We start from the raw sequence: 23783 nt of genomic DNA, 5'->3' as shown, positions 1-23783 counted from the left end.
TATTAAAATAAAAAGCCGGGCTCAGGACGGCTAACAACAATCAACAGTACAAAAGTGCAGCCCATTATTAATCATCATTATTAATTATAATATGAATATGAATAATAATTAATATTTAATTAATAATTAATATTAATATTATTAATTATTATTATTATTAATGAACCCCCAGGCCGACATGCTCCACACCGAGACGGAGCTGGTGGCCGAGAAGAAGTACCGGGACAACGCCCTCAGCGCCCAGAAGAAGCAGATCGAGAGGATCCGCACCAAGGACGCCTCCGAGCGCCGGCGCCGCACCCTGGTGAGGCGGCGCCCGGGCCGGGAAACGTAGCGCGGGAACTGTAGCGTGGGAATTGTAGCGTGGGAAGCTTAGTGCGGGAACTTTAGCACCAGGAAATTTAGCATGGGAACTGTAGCGTGGGAGTCTTAGCGCGGGAAGGTTAGCGTGGGAAATGTAGCGCGGGAAGCATAGCGTGGGAAACTTAGCGTGGGAATTTTAATGTGGGAAACATAGCGTGGGAACCTTAGTGTGGGAATTGTAGCGCGGGAAGCTTAGCGCAGGAGCCTTAGCGCCGGGAACGTTAGCGTGGGAACTGTAGCGTGGGAAGCATAGCGTGGGAACTGTAGCGTGGGAACCTTAGCGCCGGGAAATTTTGTGTGGGAATTGTAGCGTGGGAAACTTAGCGTGGGAATTGTAGCGTGGGAAGGTTAGCGTGGGAAGGTTAGCGTGTGAATTGTAGCGTGGGAACTGTAGCGTGGGAACTGTAGCGTGGGAAGCTTAGCGTGGGAACCGTAGCGTGGGGAGTTAGCGTGGGAACTGTAGGGTAGGAATTGTAGCGTGGGAAGCTTAGCGTGGGAATTATAGTGTGGGAATTGTAGCGCGGGAAGCTTAGAGTGGGAATTGTAGCGCGGGAATTGTAGCGTGGGAAGTGTAGCGTTGGGATTGTAGCGTGGGAACTGTAGCGTGGGAACTGTAGCGCGGGAAATTTAGCGCGGGAATTGTAGCGTGGGAACTGTAGCGCGGGAAATTTAGCGTGGGAATTGTAGCACGGGAAGGTTAGCGTGGGAACTGTAGCGTGGGAAGGTTAGCGTGGGAATTGTAGCGTGGGAATTGTAGCGTGGGAATTATAGTGTGGGAACTGTAGTGCGGGAATTATAGCGTGGGAAATGTAGCGTGGGAATTGTAGCGTGGGAATTGTAGCGTGGGAAACTTAGCGTGGGAATTATAGTGTGGGAACTGTAGCGTGGGAATTGTAGCGTGGGAAGCTTAGCGTGGTAATTGTAGTGTGGGAATTGTAGCGTGGGAACTGTAGCGTGGGAATTGTAGCGTGGGAAGCATAGCGTGGGAAGTTAGCGTGGGAAGTTAGCGTGGGAATTGTAGCGTGGGAACTGTAGCGTGGGAATTGGAGCGTGGGAATTGTAGTGTGGGAAATGTAGCGTGGGAACTGTAGCATGGGAACTGTAGCGTGGGAAGCTTAGCGTGGGAATTGTAGCATGGGAATTGTTGCGTGGGAATTGTAGCGTGGGAATTGTAGCGTGGGAAGCTTAGCGGAGGAACCTTAGCGTGGGAATATTAGTGTTGGGAACCTTAGCGTGGGAAACGTAGCGCAGGAAGGGTAGCGTGGGATTTGTAGCGTGGGAACTGTAGTGTGGGAACTGTAGCATGGGAATTGTAGCGTGGGAACTAGCGTGGGAATTGTAGCGCTGGGAAATGTAGCGTGGGAACCTTAGCATGGGAACTGTAGCGTGGGAATTGTAGCTCGGGAAACGTGGCGCGGGAAGCATAGTGTGGGAAACTTAGCGTGGGAATTATAGTGTGGGAACTGTAGCGTGGGAATTGTAGCGTGGGAAGGTTAGCGCGGGAATTGTAGCGTGGGAAGTGTAGCGTGGGAAGTGTAGCGTGGGAAGCTTAGCGCTGGGAAACGTAGTGTGGGAATTATAGCGTGGGAACTGTAGCGTGGGAATTGTAGCGTGGGAATTGTAGCGTGGGAACTGTAGCGTGGGAATTGTAGCGTGGGAACTGTAGCGTGGGAAGCTTAGCGTGGGAACTTTGGTATGGGAACCGTAGCGCGGGAAGCTTAGCGCGGGAATATTAGTGTTGGGAACTGAAGCGTGGGAATTGTAGCGTGGGAAGCTTAGCTTGGGAAACTTAGCGTGGGAATTGTAGCGTGGGAACCGTAGCGTGGGAAGCTTAGCGCAGGAAGCTTAGCGCTGGGAACCATAGCGCGGGAAGGTTAGAGTAGGAAGCTTAGCGTGGGAAACTGGTGAGGCAGCGCCCGGTCCGGGAAACGTAGTGCGGGAAGCCTGGCGCGGGAACCTTAGCGTGGGAAGCTCCGCGATGGGAACCGTAGCACCAGAAAACTCTGGGAATCTTAGCGTGGGAATTATAGTGTGGGAATTGTAGCGTGGGAATTGTAGCGCCGGGAACGATAGCGCAGGAAGGTTAGCATGGGAAGCTTGGCGCGGGAACTATAGCGCCGGGAACCTTAGTGTGGGAATTGTAGCGTGGGAAGCTTAGCGTGGGAAGGTTAGCGCGGGAATTGTAGCGTGGGAAGCTTAGCGTGGGAACTTTAGTGTGGGAACTGTAGCGTGGGAATTGTAGCGTGGGAGCTGTAGCGTGGGAAGCTTAGCGTGGGAAGCTTGGTGCGGGAACCTTAGCACCGGGAACCTTAGCGCGGGAATTATAGCGCTGGGAACCATAGTGCAGAGGGGACCTTAGTGTGGGAACTGTAGCGCGGGAACCTTAGCGCCAGGAAAGTAAGTGTGGGAACCTTAGCGCGGGAAGCTGAGCGCCGGGAACGTTAGCGTGGGAATTGTAGCGTGCGAAACTAAGCGCGGGAATTGTAGCGTGGGAACATTGGTGTGGGAAGGTTAGCGCAGGAAGGGTAGCGCAGGAAGGGTAGCGTGGGAATTGTAGCGTGGGAACTGTAGCGTGGGAATTGTAGCGTGGGAACTGTAGCGTGGGAATTGTAGCGTGGGAATTGTAGCGTGGGAAGCTTAGCGCTGGGAAACGTAGTGTGGGAACCATAGCGTGGGAACCTTAGCGCCTGGAAACTGTGGGAACTGTAGCGTGGGAACTGTAGCATGGGAATTGTAGCGTGGGAACCATAGTGTGGGAAAGTTGGCGTGGGAATTGTAGCGTGGGAACTGTAGTGTGGGAATTGTAGCGTGGGAATTGTACCTTGGTGCGGGAACCATAGCGCGGGAATATTAGTGTTGGGAACTTTAGCGTGGGAATCTTAGCGCCGGGAACGTTAGCGTGGGAATTGTAGCGTGGGAAGCTTAGCGTGGGAATTGTAGCGCGGGAACTGTAGCGTGGGAATTGTACCATGGGAATTGTAGCGTGCGGAGTTAGCGTGGGAATTGTAGCGTTGGAAACTTAGCACTGGGAACCTTAGCACGGGAATTATAGCGTGGGAATTGTAGCCTGGGAATTGTAGCGTGGGAAGCTTAGCGTGGGAATTGTAGTGTTGGAACTGTAGCGTGGGAATTGTAGCGTGGGGATTGTAGCGTGGGAATTGTAGCGTGGGAACTGTAGTGTGGGAATTGTAGCGTGGGAAGGTTAGCATGGGAATTGTAGCGTGGGAACTGTAGCGTGGGAATTGTAGCGTAGGAAGCCTAGCGCGTGAACCTTAGCGCCCGGAAAGTAAGTGTGGGAACCTTAGCGCGGGAAACTGTGGGAACTGTAGCGTGGGAATTGTACCGGGAAACTGTGGTAACTGTAGCGCGGGAACCTAGCGCGTGAACCTTAGCGCCCGGAAAGAGTGTGGGAGCCTTAGCGTGGGAAGCTTAGCGCCGTGAACATTAGTGTGGGAATTGTAGCGTGGGAAGCTTAGCGCTGGGAAATGTAGCGCGGGAACCTTAGCGCGGGAACCTTAGCACCGGGAAACTGTGGGAACTGTAGCGTGGGAAGCTTAGCGCTGGGAAACGTAGTGCGGGAACATTAGTGTGGGAAGCTTAGCTTGGGAAATTAAGCGTGGGAATTGTAGCACGGGAACTTAGCACCAGGAAACTGTGGGAACTGTAGGGTGGGAATTATAGCGCGGGAACCTTAGCGCCAGGAAAGTAAGTGTGGGAACCTCAGCGCGGGAAGCTTAGCGCCGGGAACGTTAGCGTGGGAAATTTAGCGTGGGAACTGTAGCGTGGGACCTGTAGCGCGGGAACCCTAGCGCGGGAACCCTTAGCACCAGGAAACTGTGGGAACTGTAGCGTGGGAATTGTAGCGTGGGACCTGTAGCGCGGGAACCTTAGTGCCAGGAAAGTAAGTGTGGGAGCCTTAGCGCGGAAAGCTTAGCGTGGGAATTGTAGCGTGGCAATTGTAGCGTGGGAACCCTAGCGCCAGGAAACTGTGGGAACTGTAGCGCGGGAACCTTAGTGTGGGAAGCTTAGCGTGGGAAATTAAGCATGGGAATTATAGCGTGGGAAGCTTAGCGTCGGGAAACTTAGCGTGGGAACTGTAGTGTGGGAATTGTAGTGTGGGGAACCTAGCGCAGGAACCTTAGCGCCAGGAAAGTAAGTGTGGTAATCTTAGCGTGGGAAGCTTAGCGCCGGGAAACTTAGCGTGGGAATTATAGCGTGGGAAGCTTAGCGCAGGAACCTTAGCACCAGGAAACTGGGAATTGTAGCGTGGGAATTGTAGCGTGGGACTCTTAGTGCTGGAAGGTTAGCGCAGGAAGGTTAGCATGGGAATTGTAGCGTGGGAACTGTAGCATGGGAACCTTGGCGTGGGAATTGTAGTGTGGGAATTGTAGTGTGGGAAGTTCAGCGTGGGAAGCATAGCGTGGGAACTGTAGCGTGGGAACTGTAGTGTGGGAACCTTCGTGCGAGAAGCTTAGCACGGGAAACTTAGAGTGGGAATTGTAGCGTGGGAATTGTAGCGTGGGAAGCTTAGCGTGGGAACCGTAGCGTGGGGAGTTAGCGTGGGAATTGTAGCTTGGGAACTATAGCGTGGAAAGCTTAGCGTGGGAACCTTAGCGTGGGAACCTTAGCGTGGGAATTGTAGCGTGGGAACCTTAGCGTGGGAGTTGTAGCGCAGGAACCTTAGCACTGGAAGGTTAGAGTGGGAAGCTTAGCGTGGGAAACTTAGCGCGGGAACCTTAGCGCCAGGAACGTTAGCGTGGGAACATTAGGGTGGGAACCGTAGCGCTGGGAATTTTAGCGTGGGAACCTTAGCGTGGGAACCTTAGCGCTGGGAACCTTAGAATGGGAAAATAAGTGCGGGAACCTTAGCGCTGGGAACCTTAGCGTGGGAACCTTAGCGCGGGAACCTTAGCGCCAGGAAACTGTGGGAACTTTAGCGTGGGAATTATAGCGCGGGAACCTTAGCGCTGGAAGCTTAGCGCCGGGAACTTTAGCGCCGCTCTAACCACTGCGCCCCGCTCTCTCCAGCAAGGCCGCCGGGACATGGACTTCCCTACCCTGATGGGGCGCGAGGGGTTCAGAGGTAAGGAAACGGGGCGCCCGGGAGTTGTAGCGCGTGGTGCCCGGTCACCTCCTGGGAGTTGTGGCGCCCGGCCACCATCTATCCTTACCTTATGACAGGTAATCAAGGGCCCCGTCCTGCTTGGGAGTTGTAGCGCGCGGGAGTTGGGAGTTGTAGCGCCTGGTCACCTCCTGGGAGTTGTAGCGCGCAGCACCCGGTCACCTCTTGGGAGTTGCAGCACGCAGCACCCTCCGCTTACCTTATGAGAGGTAATCAAGGGCCGCTGCTCGCCCCCATCCTGCTTGGGAGTTGTAGCGCGTGGGAGTTGGGAGTTGTAGCACGCAAGAGTTGGGAGTTGCAGCGCGCGGGAGTCGGGAGTTATAGCGCGCGGGAGTTGGAGCGTGCGGGAGTTGGGAGTTGTAGCGTGCAGCACTCGGTCACCTCTTGGGAGTTGTAGCACGCTGGAATTGGGAGTTGTAGCGCGCAGGAGTTGGGAGTTGTAGCGCGCGGGAGTTGGGAGTTATAGCGCGCAGCACCCGGTCACCTCCTGGGAGTTGTAGCGCACAGCACCCAGCCACCTCCTGGGAGTTGCAGCGCGCGGGAGTTGGGAGTTATAGTGCGCAGCACCCGGTCACTTCCTGGGAGTTGTAGCGCGCAGCACCCAGTCGCCTCCTGGGAGTTGTAGCGCGTGGGAGCTGGGAGTTGTAGCGCGCAGGAGCTGGGAGTTATAGTGCGCAGCACCTGGTCACCTCCTGGAAGTTGTAGCACACGGCACCCGGTCACTTCCTGGGAGTTGTAGCGCGCGGCAACCGGTCACCTCCTGGGAGTTGTAGCGCACAGCACCCAGTCACTTCCTGGGAGTTGCAGCGTGCGGGATTTGGGAGTTGTAGCGCGCAGCACCCGGTCACCTCCTGGGAGTTATAGCACGCGGCGCCCGGTCACTTCCTGGGACTTGTAGCGCACGGGAGCTGGGAGTTATAGCGCCCAGTCAGCTCCTGGGAGTTGTAGCGCTCAGCGCCCGGTCACCTCCTGGGAATTGTTGTGAGTTATAGCGCGCGGCGCCCGGTCCCCTCATGGGAGTTGTAGTATGCGGGAGTTGGGAGTTGTAGCGTGCGGGAGCTGGGAGTTACAGCGCGCAGCGCCCGGTCACCTCCTGGGAGTTGTAGCACGCGGGAGCTGGGAGTTATAGCGCCCAGTCAGCTCCTGGGAGTTGTAGCACGCAGCACCCAGTCACATCCTGGGAATTGTAGCACCCAGTCACTTGGAGTTGGGAGTTGTAGCGCCCGGGAGTTGGGAGTTGTAGCGCCCGGGAGTTGGGAGTTGTAGCACGCGGGAGTTGGGAGTTGTAGCGCGCAGCGTCCAGTCACCTCCTGGGAGTTGTAGCGCGCAGCACCCGGTCACCTCCTGGGAGTTGTATCGCTCGGCGCCTGGTCACCTCCTGGGATTTATAGCGCGCAGCACCCGGTCACCTCCTGGGAGTTATAGCGTGCGCCGCCTGGTCACCTCATGGGAGTCATAGCACGCGGGAGTTGGGAGCTGTAGCGTGTGGGAGTTGGGAGTTATAGCGCGCGGGGGTTGGAAGTTGTAGCGCGCGGGACTTGGGAGTTTTAGCGCGCAGCACCCGGTCAGCTCCTGGGAGTTGTAGCGTGCGGGAGCTGGGAGTTATAGTGCGCGGCGCCCAGTCACCTCCTGGGAGTTGTAGTGCGCAGCACCTGGTCAATTCCTGGGAGTTATATCGCGCGGCGCCCGGTCACCTCCTGGGAGTTGTAGCATGTGGGAGCTGGGAGTTGCAGCGCGCAGCACCCAGTCACCTCCTGGGAGTTGTAGCGCCCGGCGCCCAGTCACCTCCTGGGAGTAGTAGCGTGCTGGAGTTGGGAGTTGTAGCGCGTGGGAGCTGGGAGTTATAGCGCGTAGCACCCGATCACCTCCTGGGAGTTATAGCGCGCGGGAGCTGGGAGTTATAGCGCGCAACACCCGGTCACTTCCTGGGAGTTATAGCGCGCAAGAGTTGGGAGTTTTAGCGCGCAAGGGTTGGGAGTTGTAGCGCGCGGCAGTTGGGAGTTATAGCGCGCAAGAGTTGGGAGTCATAGCGCGCGGGAGCTGGGAGTTATAGCGCGCGGCGCCCGGTCTCCCTCTCTCTCCCGCCAGGCGCCCGGCTGGAGGCTTCCAAGGCGCAGATTGAGTACCAAGGCCTGGTGACGAGCGAAGTGGAGAAGATCAAGGCGGCTGTCCAGTGCTCCCACCTCTGGGTATTGTAGTTTGCGGCGCCCGGTGGGAAGAATAATAAATAATAAATAATAAATAATAAATAATAAATAATACCCTAATAATTGGTTGGAAATAGTAATAAATAAGAATAATAAGAATAATAATAAGAATAAATAATAATAAATAATGCCCTAATAATTGGTTGCAAATAATAATAAATAATAAGAAGAATGAATAATGAATAATAAATAATGAATAATAAATAATAAATAATAAATAATAAATAAATGTATAAATATATAAATAAAGAAGAATGAGAATAAGAATAATAAATAATATGAATAATGAATAATGAGTAATGCCCTAAGAATTAGTTGCAAATCATAATAAGTAATAAGAAGAAGAATAGTTGGAATAATCAATAATAAGATTAATAAATTATACCCTAATTGTGGGTTGCAAATAATAAAGAAGAAGAAGAAGAAGAATCAATAATCAATAAAATAATTGGTTGCAAATAAGAATAAAGAAGAAGAAATAATAATAATATAATAATATAATATAATATAATAAGAATCATAATACCATAATAAGAATCATAAGAATCATAAAGGCTGTCAATCAATCATCAATAACCCATCAATAATCAATAATAATAATCAATAATACTAAAATAATTGGTTGCAAATAATAAAGAAGAAATAATAAATAATAAAAATATAATATATTATAATATAATATAATATTAATATAATATAATATAATATAATATATTATAATATAATATAATATAATATAATATAATATAATATAATATAATATAATATAATATAATATAATATAATATAATGTGAATCACATAATAAGAATCATAAAGGCTGTCAATCAATCACCAATAACCCATCAATAATCAATAATAAGAATAAGAATAATCAATAAAATATTTGGTTGCAAATAAGAAAGAAGAAGAAGAAATAATAAATAATAATAATATAATAAGAATCATAAGAATCATAAAGCCTGTCAATCAATCATCAACAACCCGTCAATAATCAATAATCAATATCTCCCCGCATGGTTGCAAATTATAATATAATATAATATAATATAATATAATATAATATAATATAATATAATATAATATAATATAATATAATATAATATAATATAATATAATATAATATTCATCATAATCATATAATAAGAATCATAAAAATCCTAACAGCTGTCAATCAATCACCAATAATCAATAACCAATAATCAATAATCTCCCTCAGGACATCGCCGGCCGCTTCCTGGCCCAGCGCAAGTCGGAGGACGACCTGCGCCTGCAAATCTCCGAGTGCGAGCGCCGCCGCCGCGACCTCCACGCCCGCCTCCGCGCCTTGGAACTGGAACGCGCCCGCTTGAAGTTCCGCCCGGCGCCCGGCGCCCTCAGGTACCGGGTTCGAATCAAGAGGCGGGGAGTTCCCAAGGTGCGCCGGGTTCAAACCGGGCGCTTTTTCTCCGCAGCGCCCGGAAGCTGGCGCAGGAACTGGGCGCCGCCTTGGAGGACGAGACCGGGCGCCTGGAAACGGCGCGGCGCTACGTTTCCCAAAGCCAAGAGCTGCTGTTGAGGTTCGAGAACGGGGTCAACAACCTGGCGGTGAGGCTGTGCGGAGTCCAGGCGCCGGGGCAGGTAGGGAAGGACGGCGCCCGGTGGTGGGCTATGGTTCCCAGGGTGCGTACTATAGTTCCCAGTGAGCGTACTATAGTTCCCAGGGTGCATACTATGGTTCCCAGTGAGCGGTACTATGGTTCCCAGTGGGATGTACTATAGTTCCCATACTATGGTTCCCAGTGAGCCATACTATAGTTCCCCGGGTGTGTACTATAGTTCCCAGTGAGCTGTGCTATGGTTCCCAGTGGGCTATACTATAGTTCCCAGTGGGGTGTACTATAGTTCCCATACTATAGTTCCCAGTGAGGTGTGCTATGGTTCCCAGTGGGCTATACTATAGTTCCCAGTGGGGTATACTATAGTTCCCATACTATAGTTCCCAGTGAGGTGTGCTATAGTTCCCAGTGAGCTGTGCTATGGTTCCCAGTGGGCATACTATGGTTCCCAGTGGGTGTACTATAGTTCCCATGCTATAGTTCCCAGTGGGCCGTACTATAGTTCCCAGGGTGCGTACTATAGTTCCCAGTGGGCATACTATAGTTCCCAGTGGGCTATACTATAGTTCCCATACTATACTTCCCAGTGAGCGATACTATAGTTCCCAGTGAGTTTCTATAGTTCCCAGTGAGCGATACTATAGTTCCCAGCGCTCCATTCTATTGTTCTCAATGCTCCATACTATAGTTCCCAGCGCTTCATACTACAGTTCCCAGTGCATACTATAGTTCCCAGTGTGCGTACTATAGTTCCCAGTGGGCTGTACTATAGTTCCCAGTGGGCATACTATAGTTCCCAGTGAGTTTCTATATCTAGTGAGGCATACTATAGTTCCCAGTAATCCATACTATAGTTCCCAGTGGATCGTACTATAGTTTCCAATGAACCATACTATAGTTACCAGCAAGCCATACTATAGTTCCCAATGGGATATACTATAGTTCCTATACTATAGTTCCCAGTGAGCTGTACTATAGTTCCGAGGGAGCATACTATAGTTCCCAGTGAACCACAGTTCTGTTTAGGTGTGGGATCTGGAGTTCCCAGTGAGCCATACTATGGTTCCCAGTGGGTGAACTATAGTTCCCATACTATGGTTCCCAGTGGGTGAACTATAGTTCCCATACAATGGTTCCCAGTGTGCGTACTATAGTTCCCAGTGCGCCATACTGTAGTTCCCAGTGGGTGTACTATAGTTCCCAGTGGGTGTACTAGAGTTCCCATACTATAGTTCCCAGCGCGACATACTATAGTTCCCAGTGGGTGTACTATAGTTCCCATACTATAGTTCCCAGTGGGCCATACTATAGTTCCCAGTGGGTGTACTATAGTTCCCATACTATAGTTCCCAGTGAGCCATACTATAGTTCCCAGTGGGTGTACTATAGTTCCCATACTATAGTTTCAAGTGCTCCATACTATAGTTCCCAGTGAGCGTACTATAGTTCCCAGGGTGCATGCTAAGGTTCCCAGTGAGCGTACTATAGTTCCCATACTATAGTTCCCAGGGAGTTTCTATCGTTTCTAGTGAGGCATACTATAGTTCCCAGTGGGTCATACTATGGTTCCCAGTGGGCTGTACTATAGTTCCCAGTGAGCGGTACTAAGGTTCCCAGTGAGTGTACTATAGTTCCCAGGGTGCATACTATAGTTCCCAGTGGGATATACGATAGTTCCCATACTATAGTTCCCAGTGAGCCGTACTATAGTTCCCAGTGAGCTGTGCTATGGTTCCCAGTGAGCCATACTATAGTTCCCAGTGAGCTGGACTATAGTTCCCAGGGTGCATACTATAGTTCCCAGTGGGATATACTATAGTTCCCAATGCGCCATGCTATAGCTTACATACTATAGTTCCCAGTGCGCCATACTATAGTTCCCAGTGCGCCATGCTATAGCTTACATACTATAGTTCCCAGTGAGCATACTATAGTTCCCAATGCGCCATACTATAGCTTACATACTGTAGTTCCCAGTGCACCATACTATAGTTCCCAGTGAGCTGTGCTATGGTTCCCAGTAAGCTGTGCTATGGTTCCCAGTGAGGCATACTATAGTTCCCAGTGGGATATACTATAGTTCCCATACTATAGTTCCCAGTGAGTTTCTAGTTTCCAGTGAGCCATTCTATAGTTCCCAGTGAGGCATACTATAGTTCCCAGTGGGTGTACTAGAGTTCCCATACTATAGTTCCCAATGCACCATACTATAGCTTACATACTATAGTTCCCAGCGCCCCATGATATAGTTCACAGCGCTCCATACTATAGTTCAGGGTGCGAATACTATAGTTCCCAGTGCGCCATACTATAGTTCCCAATGCACCATACTATAGCTTACATACTATAGTTCCCAGCGCGCCATACTATAGTTCCCAGTGGACATACAATAGTTCCCAGTGAGTTTCTATATATAGTGAGGCATACTATAGTTCCCAGTAATCCATACTATAGTTCCCAGTGCTCAATACTATAGTTCCCAGTGAGTTTATATAGTTACCAGCAAGCCATACTATAGTTCCCAATGGGATATACTATAGTTCCTATACTATAGTTCCCAGTGAGCTGTACTATAGTTCTGAGTGAGCATACTATAGTTCCCAGTGAACCACAGTTCTGTTTAGGTGTGGGATCTGGAGTTCCCAGTGAGCCATACTATGGTTCCCAGTGTGCCGTACTATGGTTCCCAGTGAGCTATACTATAGTTCCCAGTGCGCTGTACTTTAGTTCCCAGTGAGCCATACTATAGTTCCCAGTGCGCCATACTATAGTTCCTAATGCGCCATACTATAGCTTACATACTATAGTTCCCAGTGCGCCATACTATAGTTCCCAGTGCGCCAAACTATAGTTCCCAGCACCCCATGCTATAGCTCACATACTATAGTTCCCAGCGCCCCATGCTATAGCTTACATACTATAGTTCCCAGCGCCCCATGCTATAGCTTACATACTATAGTTCCCACGCCCCATACTATAGTTCCCGATGCGCCATGCTATAGCTTGCATACTATAGTTCCCAGTGAGCATACTATAGTTCCCAGTGAGCCATACTATAGTTCCCAATGCGCCATGCTATAGCTTACATACTATAGTTCCCAGTGCACCGTACTATGGTTCCCAGTGAGCTGTGCTATGGTTCCCAGTGGGCATACTATGGTTCCCAGTGGGTGTACTATAGTTCCCATACTATAGTTCCCAGTGAGCCATACTATAGCTCAGGGTGCGAATACTATAGTTCCCAGTGGGGTATACTATAGTTCCCAGTGAGCCATACTATGGTTCCCAATGCACCATAATAAAGTTCCGGGTGCGAATACTATAGTTCCCAGTGGGATATACTATAGTTCCAATACTATGGTTCCCAGTGAGTTTCTATAGTTCCCAGTGAGCTGTACTATAGTTCCCATGCGATTGTTCCCAGTGCGCCGTACTATAGTTCCCAGTGAGCTGTACTATAGTTCCCATGCTATGGTTCCCAGTGAGCCATGCTATAGTTCCCAGTGAGCTGTACTATAGTTCCCATGCTATGGTTCCCAGTGAGCCATGCTATAGTTCCCAGTGAGCTGTACTATAGTTCCCATGCTATGGTTCCCAGTGAGCCATGCTATAGTTCCCAGTGAACCACAATTTAGGTGTGGAAACTATAGTTCCCAGTGAGCCATACTATGGTTCCCAGTGCACCATACTATAGTTCCCAGTGAGCTATGCTATGGTTCCCAGCGCTTCATACTATAGTTCCCAGTGAGCTGTACTATAGTTCCCAGTGAGCATACTATAGTTCCCAGTGGGCTGTGCTATGGTTCCCAGTGGGCTATACTATAGTTCCCATGCTATGGTTCCCAGTGAGCCATTCTATAGTTCCCAGGGTGCGTACTATAGCTCCCAGTGAGCTGTACTATGGTTTCCAGTGGGCATACTATAGTTCCCAGTGGGGTATACTATAGTTCCCATACTATAGTTCAGGGTGCGAATGCTATAGTTCCCAGTCAGCCATACTATCAGTCCCAGTGGGATATACTATAGTTCCCATACTATAGTTCCCAGTGAGCTGTACTATGGTTCCCAGTGCTTCCTACTTTAGTTCCCAGTGGGATATACTATAGTTCCCATGCTATAGTTCCCAGTCAGCCATACTATAGTTCCCAGGGTGCGTGCTATAGTTCCCAGTGAGCCATACTATAGTTCCCAGCGGGCTGTACTGTAGTTCCCATTCTATAGTTCCCAGTGAGTTTCTATATTTCCCAGTGAGCCATACTATGGTTCCCAGTGCTCCATGCTATGGTTCCCAGTGAGCATACTATAGTTCCCACTGCATACTATAGTTCCTAGTGGATCATAATACAGCTCACATACTATGGTTCCCAGTTCCCATACTATAGTTCCCAGCGCCCCATACTATAGTTCCCAGTCCCATACTATAGTTCCCAGTGAGCCATGATATAGCTCACCAGGCTCCATACTATAGTTCCCAGTGCATACTATAGTTCCTAGTGGAGCATAATACAGCTCACATCCTATAGTTCCCAGTGAGCCATGCTATAGTTCCCAGTGGGGTATACTATAGTTCCCATACTATAGTTCCCAGTGAGTTTCTATCGTTTCTAGTGAGGCATACTATAGTTCACAGGGTGCATACCATAGTTCCCAGTGAGCCATACTATAGTTCCCAGTGAGCCATACTATAGTTCCCAGTGTGCATACTATAGTTCCCAGTGAGCCATACTGTAGTTCCCAGTGAGCCATACTAAAGTTCAGGGTGCGAATACTATAGTTCCCAGCAGGCTATACTATAGTTCCCATACTATAGTTCCCATCGCTCCATACTATAGTTCATACTACAATTTTGTTTAGGTGTGGGATCTGTAGTTCACTGTCAGCCATACTATAGTTCCCAGTGATCCATACTATATTTCCCAGTGAGTCTCTATTGTTTCTAGTGAGGCATACTATAGTTCCCAGTAAATTTTCTATAGTTCCCGGCGCTCCATACTATAGTTCCCAGTGATTTGTAATGTAGCTCACATACCATAGTTCCCAGGGCGCCATACTATACTTTCCAATGCTCCATAATATAGTTCCCAGTGAGTCATACTATAGTTCAGGGCGCGAATGCTATAGTTCCCAGACTATAGTTCACAATCGTCCATACTATAGTTCTCAGGGAGTTGTAGTATAGTTCCCAGTGAGCATACTATAGTTCCCAGGGAGCCATATACTATAGTTCACCGGGCTCCATACCATAGTTCCCAGTGAGTCATACTATAGTTCAGGGTGCGAATACTATAGTTCCCAGCGGGCTGTGCTATAGTTCTCAGTGCATACTATAGTTCCTACCAGACCACAATACAGCTCACATACTATAGTTCCCAGTTCCCATACTATGGTTCCCGGCGCCCCATACTACAGTTCCCAACCCTTCCCCTCTTCACCCATAGGACGACTTCTGGGGCGAATCCTGGGACGTCATACTACAGTTCCCAGTGCCCCATACTATACTTCCCGGCGCCCCATCCTATAGCTTACATACTATAGTTCCCAATGCGCATACTATAGTTCCCAATGCACCATAATATAGCTTAAACACTATAGTTCCCAGCGCCCCATACTATACTTTCGGCGCCCCATCCTATAGCTCACATACTATAGTTCCCAATGCGCATACTATAGTTCCCAGCACCCCATACTATAGCTTACAAACTATAATTCCCAGTGCCCCACACTATACTTCCCGGCGCCCCATACTACAGTTCCCAACTCTCCCCCTTTTCCCCTATAGGACAACCTAGGATGTCATACTACAGTTCCCGGCGCCCCATACTATAGTTCCCAGCGCCCCATACTATAGCTTACATTCTATAGTTCCCGGCGCCCCATACTATAGTTCCCAGCGCCCCATACCATAGTTCCCAGTGAGTTTTCTATAGTCCCCAGCGCCCATACTATAGTTCCCGGCGCCCCATACTACAGTTCCCAGCGCCCCATACTATAGCTTACATACTATAGTTCCCAGTGAGTTTTCTATACTTCCCAGCGCCCCATACTATGGTTCCCAGCGCCCCATATTATAGCTTACACACTATACTTCCCGGCGCCCCATACTATACTTCCCAGCACCCCATACTATAGTCCCCAGCGCTCCATAGCGCCCCATACTATGGTTCCCAGCGCCCCATATTATAGCTTACACACTATACTTCCCGGCGCCCCATACTATACTTCCCAGCACCTCATACTATACTTCCCAGCACCCCATACTATACTTCCCAGCACCCCATACTATAGCTTACACACTATAGTTCCCAGCGCCCATACTATAGTTCCCAGCGCCCGATACTATAGTCCCCAGCGCCCCATACTATACTTCCCAGCGCCCCATACTATAGTTCCTAGCGCCCCATACTATAGTTCCCAATGCACCATACCATAGCTTGCACACTATAGTTCCCGGCCCCCCATAGCGCCCTGTACTATACTTCCCGGCGCCCCATACTACAGTTCCCAACCCTTCCCCTTCTCCCCATAGGAGGACTTCCGGGGCGAATCCTGGGACGTCTTCCGGAAGCTCCAGTTCTGCGAAGGGCGCCTGGTGCACCTGCTGAAGGCGGCGGCGCAACCCGCCCTGCGCCTGGACTTCAGCAAGGAGGAGAGCAACGAGGTGCGGGAAACGTAGCGCCGGGTGCGAGGGAGGCGGGTGGGAATTGTAGCGCCGGGCGCAGGCTGGGAATTGTAGCGCCGGGTGCAGGCTGGGAATTGTGGCGCCGGGTGCAGGCTGGGAATTGTAGCGCCGGGCGCAGGCTGGGAATTGTAGCGCCGGGCGCAGGTTGGGAATTGTAGCGCCAGGCGCTGCGCCTGGACTTCAGCAAGGAGGAGAGCAATGAGGTGCGGGAAACGTAGCGCCGGGTGCGAGAGAGGCGGGAATTGTAGCGCCGGGCGCAGGTTGGGAAATGTAGCGCCGGGCGCAGGTTGGGAAATGTAGCGCCAGGCGCAGGCTGGGAATTGTAGCGCCAGGCGCAGGGAGAATAATTAATAGAATAATAGGAAATGTAGCACTGGGAATTGTAGCGCCAGGCGCAGGGAGACGGGCAGTCTGGGAATAGTAGCGCCAGGCGCCGGGCGCAGGCTGGGAAATGTAGCGCCAGGTGCAGGGAGAATAATTCATAGAATAATATTAGGATATGTAGCACTGGGAATTGTAGCGCCAGGCGCAGGCTGGGAATTGTAGCGCCAGGCGCTGCGCCTGGACTTCAGCAAGGAGGAGAGCAATGAGGTGAGGGAAACGTAGCGCCGGGGATTGATTATTAATAATATTATTAATTTATTATTATTAATATTCTAATGTTCTAATAATCGAATATTAATATAATTATATAGTATACATTGAATATATAATATATATATATATATATATATATACACACACACAATTAGTATTAACACACACACTAATTAATATTATATATAATATTCATTATATTAATAATAGTCTAATGTTCTAATAATCTCATATGAATAATTATATTATATTATATTATATTATATTATATTATATTATATTATATTCATTGTACATATATATAATAAATATATACACACACACATAATTCGTATTAACACACACATTATTAACTATAATTATTAATTATTATTAACTAATAACTCATATTCTAATGCTCTATTAATCATCTGATATTAATGTAATTATATATTATACATCGTATATATATACAATAAATATATATATACACACACACATAATTAGTATTAACACACACACTAAATATTATATGTAATATATAATTATTATTTACTAATAACGAACTCATATTCTAATGTTCTAATAATCTAATATTAATGTAATTATACATTATACATTGTATATGTATAATAAATACATACACACATAATTAGTATTAACACACACATTAATATATATGATATATAATATTAATTATATTAATATAATTATTATTAACTAATAACGAACTAATGCTCTATTAATTAATATAAATATAAATCTATATATATTTCATTATATATATACATAATATTTTATTATATACATTAGTACATTATACTTAATAATAATTAGTTCAGCATAATTATCATTATTATTACTAGTAATAATATTACTACTAATAATAATGATAATATTATTAATAATTATAATGATAATGTTATTAATAATGATAATGTTATTATTAATAGAATAATAATTAATTCACGATTATTTAATATTAAGTAATATTATTAATATAATAATAATTCTATTAATATACACACTATTAATATAATTATTAACTAATAACAAGCTAACAATCAAGCCTGTCACTCCCCGGACATTCATAACATGTATTGTTATTTATTATCTATCTATCTATCTATCTATCTGCTGTATAATATTATCTGTAATATGATCTAATAATTATTATTAATTATTAATTTTTATCGACTAACAACGAGCCTCCCTCCCCAGACATATATTGTTATTCATTGTCTGTCTATCTATCTATCTATCTATCTATCTATCTATCTATCTATCTATCATCTATCTATCTATCCTGTTATCTGTAAGATTATCTATTAATTAATTATTAATTATTAATTACTTATTAATTACTTATTCATTTTTGTCGACTAATCACGAGCCTTCCTCCCCGGACATATATTTTTATTCATCATCTATCTCTATCTATCTATCTATCTATCTATCTATCTATCTATCTATCTATCATGTTATCTGTAATATTGTCTTTTAATTATTATAAATTATTAATTATTAATTAATTATTCATTTTTGTCAGCTGATAACGAGCCTCCCTCCCCAGACATGTTTTGTTATTCATCTATCTATCTATCTATCTATCTATCCATATATATCTATCTATAATATCTATCTATCTATCTATCTATCTATCTATAATATCTATCTATCTATCTATCTATCTATCTATCTATCTATCTATAATATTATCTATTAACTATTATTAATTATTCATTTCTGTCGACTGATCACGAGCCTCCCTCCCCAGTAATGTTATCTGTAATATGATCTATTAATTATTAATTATTATTAATTATTAATTAATTAATTAATTAATTAATAATTAATTATTTTTGACGACTAATCACACGCCTCCCTCTCCCCAAGACCTTCGTCCAGGTGCGGAACGTTCTGGAAGAGAGTACCCGGGAGGAGCCCCAGAACCTGAGGATCGCCTTCGAGGACGACGAAGACGTCCGAGGTTACAATTAATATCCTAATTAACCATTCATCTCGTTAGTAGAATTAAGAGGCATCCGCTTTATTGATGTGACGAATCCGCGTTCGTTTCATTCGCATGATTGACAAGCATTCGTATTATTAATAGCAATAAGGATTCATTTTATTCGTATTATTAACAAGCATTCATATTATTAATATTATAATTAACAATCAGTATAATTAATAAGCATTAAACTTTATTAATGTTACTAATAAGCATTCATTTTATTCGTATTATTAACAAGCATTCGTATTATTAATCTCAATATGCATTCATTTTATTCATATTATTAATAGCAATAAGGATTCATTTTATTCGTATTATTAACAAGCATTCATATTATTAAACTTACATTTAATCATTCATCTCATTAGTATAATTAATAAGCATCCACTTTATTAAAGTTACATTCATTTTATTCATATTATTAACAAGCATTCGTGTTATTAATATCAATAAGGATTCATTTTATTCATATTATTAACAAGCATTCGTATTATTAATAGCAATAATAATATAATAATAATAATATAATATGTTAATATAATACTATTGACATTATTATTAATATCAATAAGCATTCACTTTAATATTTTTAATAAGCAAACAAATTAATATTATTAACAAGCATTCATATTATTAGTATTATTAGTATTCATATTATTAAAAATATTAAAAAGCAGTTGTATTATTAATATCAGTAGGCATTCATTTTTTAATATTATTAATAAGCATTCGCTTTATTCATATTATTAACAAGCATTCGTGTTATTAATATCGATAAGGATTCATTTTATTCATATTATTAACAAGCATTCGCATTATTAATAGCAATAAGCATTCACTTTGTGAATATTTTTAATAAGCATACATATTAATATTATTAATAAGCATTCATATTATTAGTATTCGTATCCATATTATTAAAAATATTTAAAAGCAGTTATTAATATAATTATTAATATCAGTAGGCATTCACTTTATTAATATTATTAATACGCATTCTCTTTATTCATATTATTAATGAATAAATTATTAAAAATCATTCATAATTAATATCATATCATTAATATGATTAATGATTAATGAGTAATTATTAATATGATTAATGTGATTAATAAACATTTATTTTATTCATATTATTAATAAGTATTCACATTATTAATAAGCATTAATAATCATATTCATGAATATTATTAATATTATTAGTCAGCATTCATTTTATTAATATTATTAGTACGCATTCACATATTGATATTATTCATATTCATTCATATTATTTATTAGCATTCATTTTATTTATATTAATAAGCAGTCATATTATTAATATCCATAAGTATTTTATTAATATTAATAAGCATTCATTAATATTATTAATACGCATTCACCGTATTCATATTTCATATTAATATTCCTTCATATTATTCATATTATTCATAAGTATTCATTTTATTAATATTGATAAGCATTCACATTTTCACATAATTCATATTGATATTTATTCATATTATTCATAAGTATTCATTTTAATAATATTATTAATAATATTATTAATAATAAACATTCACATAATTTGTATTATTCATATTAATATTCATTCACTTTATTGATATTGATATTCTCAATAGCATTCATATTATTATTATTGAAAAGCACTCACATTATCCATATTATAAATAAGCATTCATTGTATTAATATTATTAATACGCATTCACCCGATTCATATTTCATATTAATATTCCTTCATATTATTAATAATATTCATAAGTATTCATTTTATTAATATTAATAAGCATTCGCATTATCACATAATTCATATTGATATTTATTCATATTATATTCATATTCATATTATTCATAAGCATTCATTTTAATAATATCAGTAGTTATCATTATCCATATTATAGATAAGCATTCATTTTATTAATAAAATTAATAAGCATTCACCTGATCCATATTATTCATATCAATATTCCTTCATATTGTTCATAAACATTTATATTATATTATTAATAGCATTCATATTAGTAATATAATTAATAAGAATTCACATTATTAATATTAATATTCATATGATTAATATTAATATTCATTCATATGATTAATAAACATTCACATTATCCATATTATAAATAAGCATTCATTTTATTAATACTAATAAGCATTCATTTTATTAATTCATATTGATGAATATTCACCTCCCTTCTCATGAATATTCATATTCCTCTCCCCAGAGGCCTTCAACTTCATTCATATTACGAATAAGCCTTCGTTTTATTAATATTAATATTCATTAATATTCATATTTCTCCCCGCAGAGGCCTTCAATTTCGCCGACATCGACCACAGCTATATTCCCGGCCGGGAGGAGATCAAGCGCCAGGGCCTGAAGCTGATCGGGGACAAGACCAAAGTCGTCAAGAAGAAGCCCAGGGGGGCCGCCAAAAAGGCCGCCAATTAACTAATTAATTGATTAATTAATTAAACCGTTAATAAAGATTATTTATTTATTCCTTAATATTCTTCTTCTTATTCTTATTATTCATTGACCGCGGCTTGAAGCTGATCGGGGACAAGACCAAAGTCATCAAGAAGAAGCCCAGGGGGGCCGCCAAAAAGGCCGGCAACTAATTAATTACTTAATTAATTAATCAATTAATAAAGAATATTATTATTGTTATTAATATTCTGATTATTCTTATTATTCTTATTAATCGTCATCGACCACGGCTGATTGGGGACAAGACCAAGGGGGCCGCCAAAAAGTCCGTCAATTCATTCATTCATTATTAATCAATCAATTAATTATTATTATTGATAATTAATATTAATACGATTAATATTGTTATTATTGTTATTATTCATCGTCATCGACCGCGGCTTGAAGCTGATCGGGGACAAGACCAAAGTCGTCAAGAAGAAGCCCAGGGGGGCCGCCAAAAAGGCCGGCAATTAATTAATTAATGAGTCAATTAATATATATTATTATTGTATTATTATTATATATATTCTTCTTTTTCTTATTATTGTTAATCATCATCGACCGCGGCTTGAAGCTGATCGGGAGATTGAGGGAGAAGAGGAAGGTGGTCGAGAAGAAGCCCAAAAAGGCCGGCAATTAATTAATTAATGGGTCAATTAATAAATATTCTTATTCTTATTCATATTCTGCTTCTTCTTATTTAATAATAATAATCATAATCGACCACGGCTTGAAGCTGATCGGGGACAAGGCCAAAGTCGTCAAGAAGAAGCCCAGGGGGGCCGCCAAAAAGGCCGGCAATTAACTAATTACTTAATTAATCAATTAATAAAGAATATTATTATTATTCATATTAATATTCTTCTTATTATTATTAATATCAATTATCCAGGGTGGGAGGAGATTGAGGGACAGGAGGAAGGTGGTCAAGAAGAAGCCCAGGGGGGCCGCCAAAAAGGCCGGCAACTAATTAATTACTTAATTAATCAATTAATAAATAACGATTATTATTCTTATTCATATTCTTCTTATTATTATTTAATAATAATAATCATAATCGACCACGGCTTGAAGCTGATCGGGTACAAGACCAAAGTCGTCAAGAAGAAGCCCAGGGGGGCCGCCAAAAAGCCCGGCAACTAATTAATTAATTGGTCAATTAATAAATATTATTATTAATAATATTCTATTATTATTATTATTAATCGTCATCGGCCACGGCTTGAAGCTGATCAGGGACAAGACCAAGACCAATTATTATTATTAATCATCATCAACCAGGGGGGCCGCCAAAAAGTCAGTCAATTAATTAATTAATTAATTAGTCAATTAATAAATATTATTATTATTAATACTATTATTCTCCTTATTATTATTGTTATTAATCATCATTGACCACGGCTTGAAGCTGATCGGGGACAAGAAGAAGCCCAGGGGGGCCGCCCAAAAGTCCGTCAACTAATTAATTAATGAGTCAATTAATAAATATTATTATTATTAATATTCTTATTGTTATTATTATTATTAATCATCATCATTGACCACGGCTTGATCGGGGACAAGGGGGCTTCCCAAAAGTCCATCAATTAAATAATTAATTAGTCAATTAATAAATATTATTATTATTCATATTCTTCTTCTTCTTATTATTATTAATAATACAATTCCCGTCTATCTTCCAGGACCAAGCGTGAGGCATGCTGGGAATTGTAGTCCCGAAACATTGTAGGCCGAATTGGGCCTTAATTCATATCTAGATTGACCTCCATGTTTTGGGACTACAATTCCCAGCATGCCTCACGCTTGGTCCCGGAAGATAGATATAAATATATATATGTATGTATTTTATATATATATATCAATATATATATAGATATAATATTTAATATTATATATATCTATATATATATGAATTAATATGAATATGAATTAAAGCCAAAATGTCTATATAACTTTATCATTTCTATTAGAACGGCCTCGTCCTCGCTCTTGCCTCTTCCAAGATGGCCGCCGTCCCTTCTTACGCCGATTGTCCCTCCGCGCGTCCCGTCGCCGGCTCCTGATTGGCTGCCGGCTTAACTTTGTCCCTCGTCGGCTACCGTCCTTTAGCGGTTGCTAAGCGAAGAAGAAAACGCTCCAAAATGGCGGCTGCTGCCCGTCATCCCTTCAACCCGCCTCCTCTCCCTTCTCCGCCTCCTGATTGGCTGCGGACTCAACTTTGTCCCTCTCCGGCTCCCGTCCCTTTCCGCTTCCAAAATGGCGGCTGCTGCCCGTCATCCCATCATCCCGCCTCCTCTCCCTTCTCATTGGCTGTGGGATCTTCTTAGTCCCTCTTCGGCTCCCGTCCTTTAGCGGTTGCTAAGCGAAGACGAAAACGCTCCAAAATGGCGGCTGCTGCCCGTCATCCCATCATCCCGCCTCCTCTCCCTTCTCCGCCTCCTGATTGGCTGCCGGGTGAAATTTGTCCCTCTTCGGCTACCGTCCCTTAGCGGTTGCTAAGCGAAGATAAAACCGTTCCAAAATGGCGGCTGCTGCCCGTCACCCCATCCTCCCGCCCCCTCCTCCTCCTGATTGGCTGCGCCTTTAACTTTGTCCCTCTCCGCCTCCCGTCCCTTTCCGCTTCCAAAATGGCACCCGCTGCCCGTCACCCCATCCTCCCGCCTCCTCTCCCTTCTCATTGGCCGCCGGCTTCAAATTGTCCCTCTCCGGCCTCCGTCCCCGGCCGGAAGTCGCCTCGGAGAAGAA

The 23783-nt window shown here is 43.6% G+C and overlaps 1 protein-coding gene across 1 annotated transcript in view; it reads left to right on the top strand.

The window, feature by feature from the left end:
* CCDC183 (coiled-coil domain containing 183) overlaps positions 1-21035 on the top strand; it is a 33519-nt gene extending 12484 nt beyond the window's left edge. Inside the window, exons 6-13 of the mRNA XM_083424411.1 lie at positions 173-304; positions 5392-5446; positions 7574-7674; positions 8911-9071; positions 9146-9311; positions 15816-15947; positions 18441-18534; positions 20875-21035. Of these exons, the coding sequence (XP_083280537.1) occupies positions 173-304; positions 5392-5446; positions 7574-7674; positions 8911-9071; positions 9146-9311; positions 15816-15947; positions 18441-18534; positions 20875-21017 (984 nt within the window). The 3' untranslated portion in view covers positions 21018-21035. The remainder of the gene's footprint in view (positions 1-172; positions 305-5391; positions 5447-7573; positions 7675-8910; positions 9072-9145; positions 9312-15815; positions 15948-18440; positions 18535-20874) is intronic.
* Positions 21036-23783: the final 2748 nt, after the last annotated feature.

This window comes from Podarcis tiliguerta (genome assembly GCF_965153285.1).
Source record: "Podarcis tiliguerta genome assembly, chromosome: Z".
Taxonomy (NCBI): Eukaryota; Metazoa; Chordata; class Lepidosauria; order Squamata; family Lacertidae; genus Podarcis; species Podarcis tiliguerta.
This window is presented reverse-complemented; position numbering and strand designations above follow the sequence as displayed.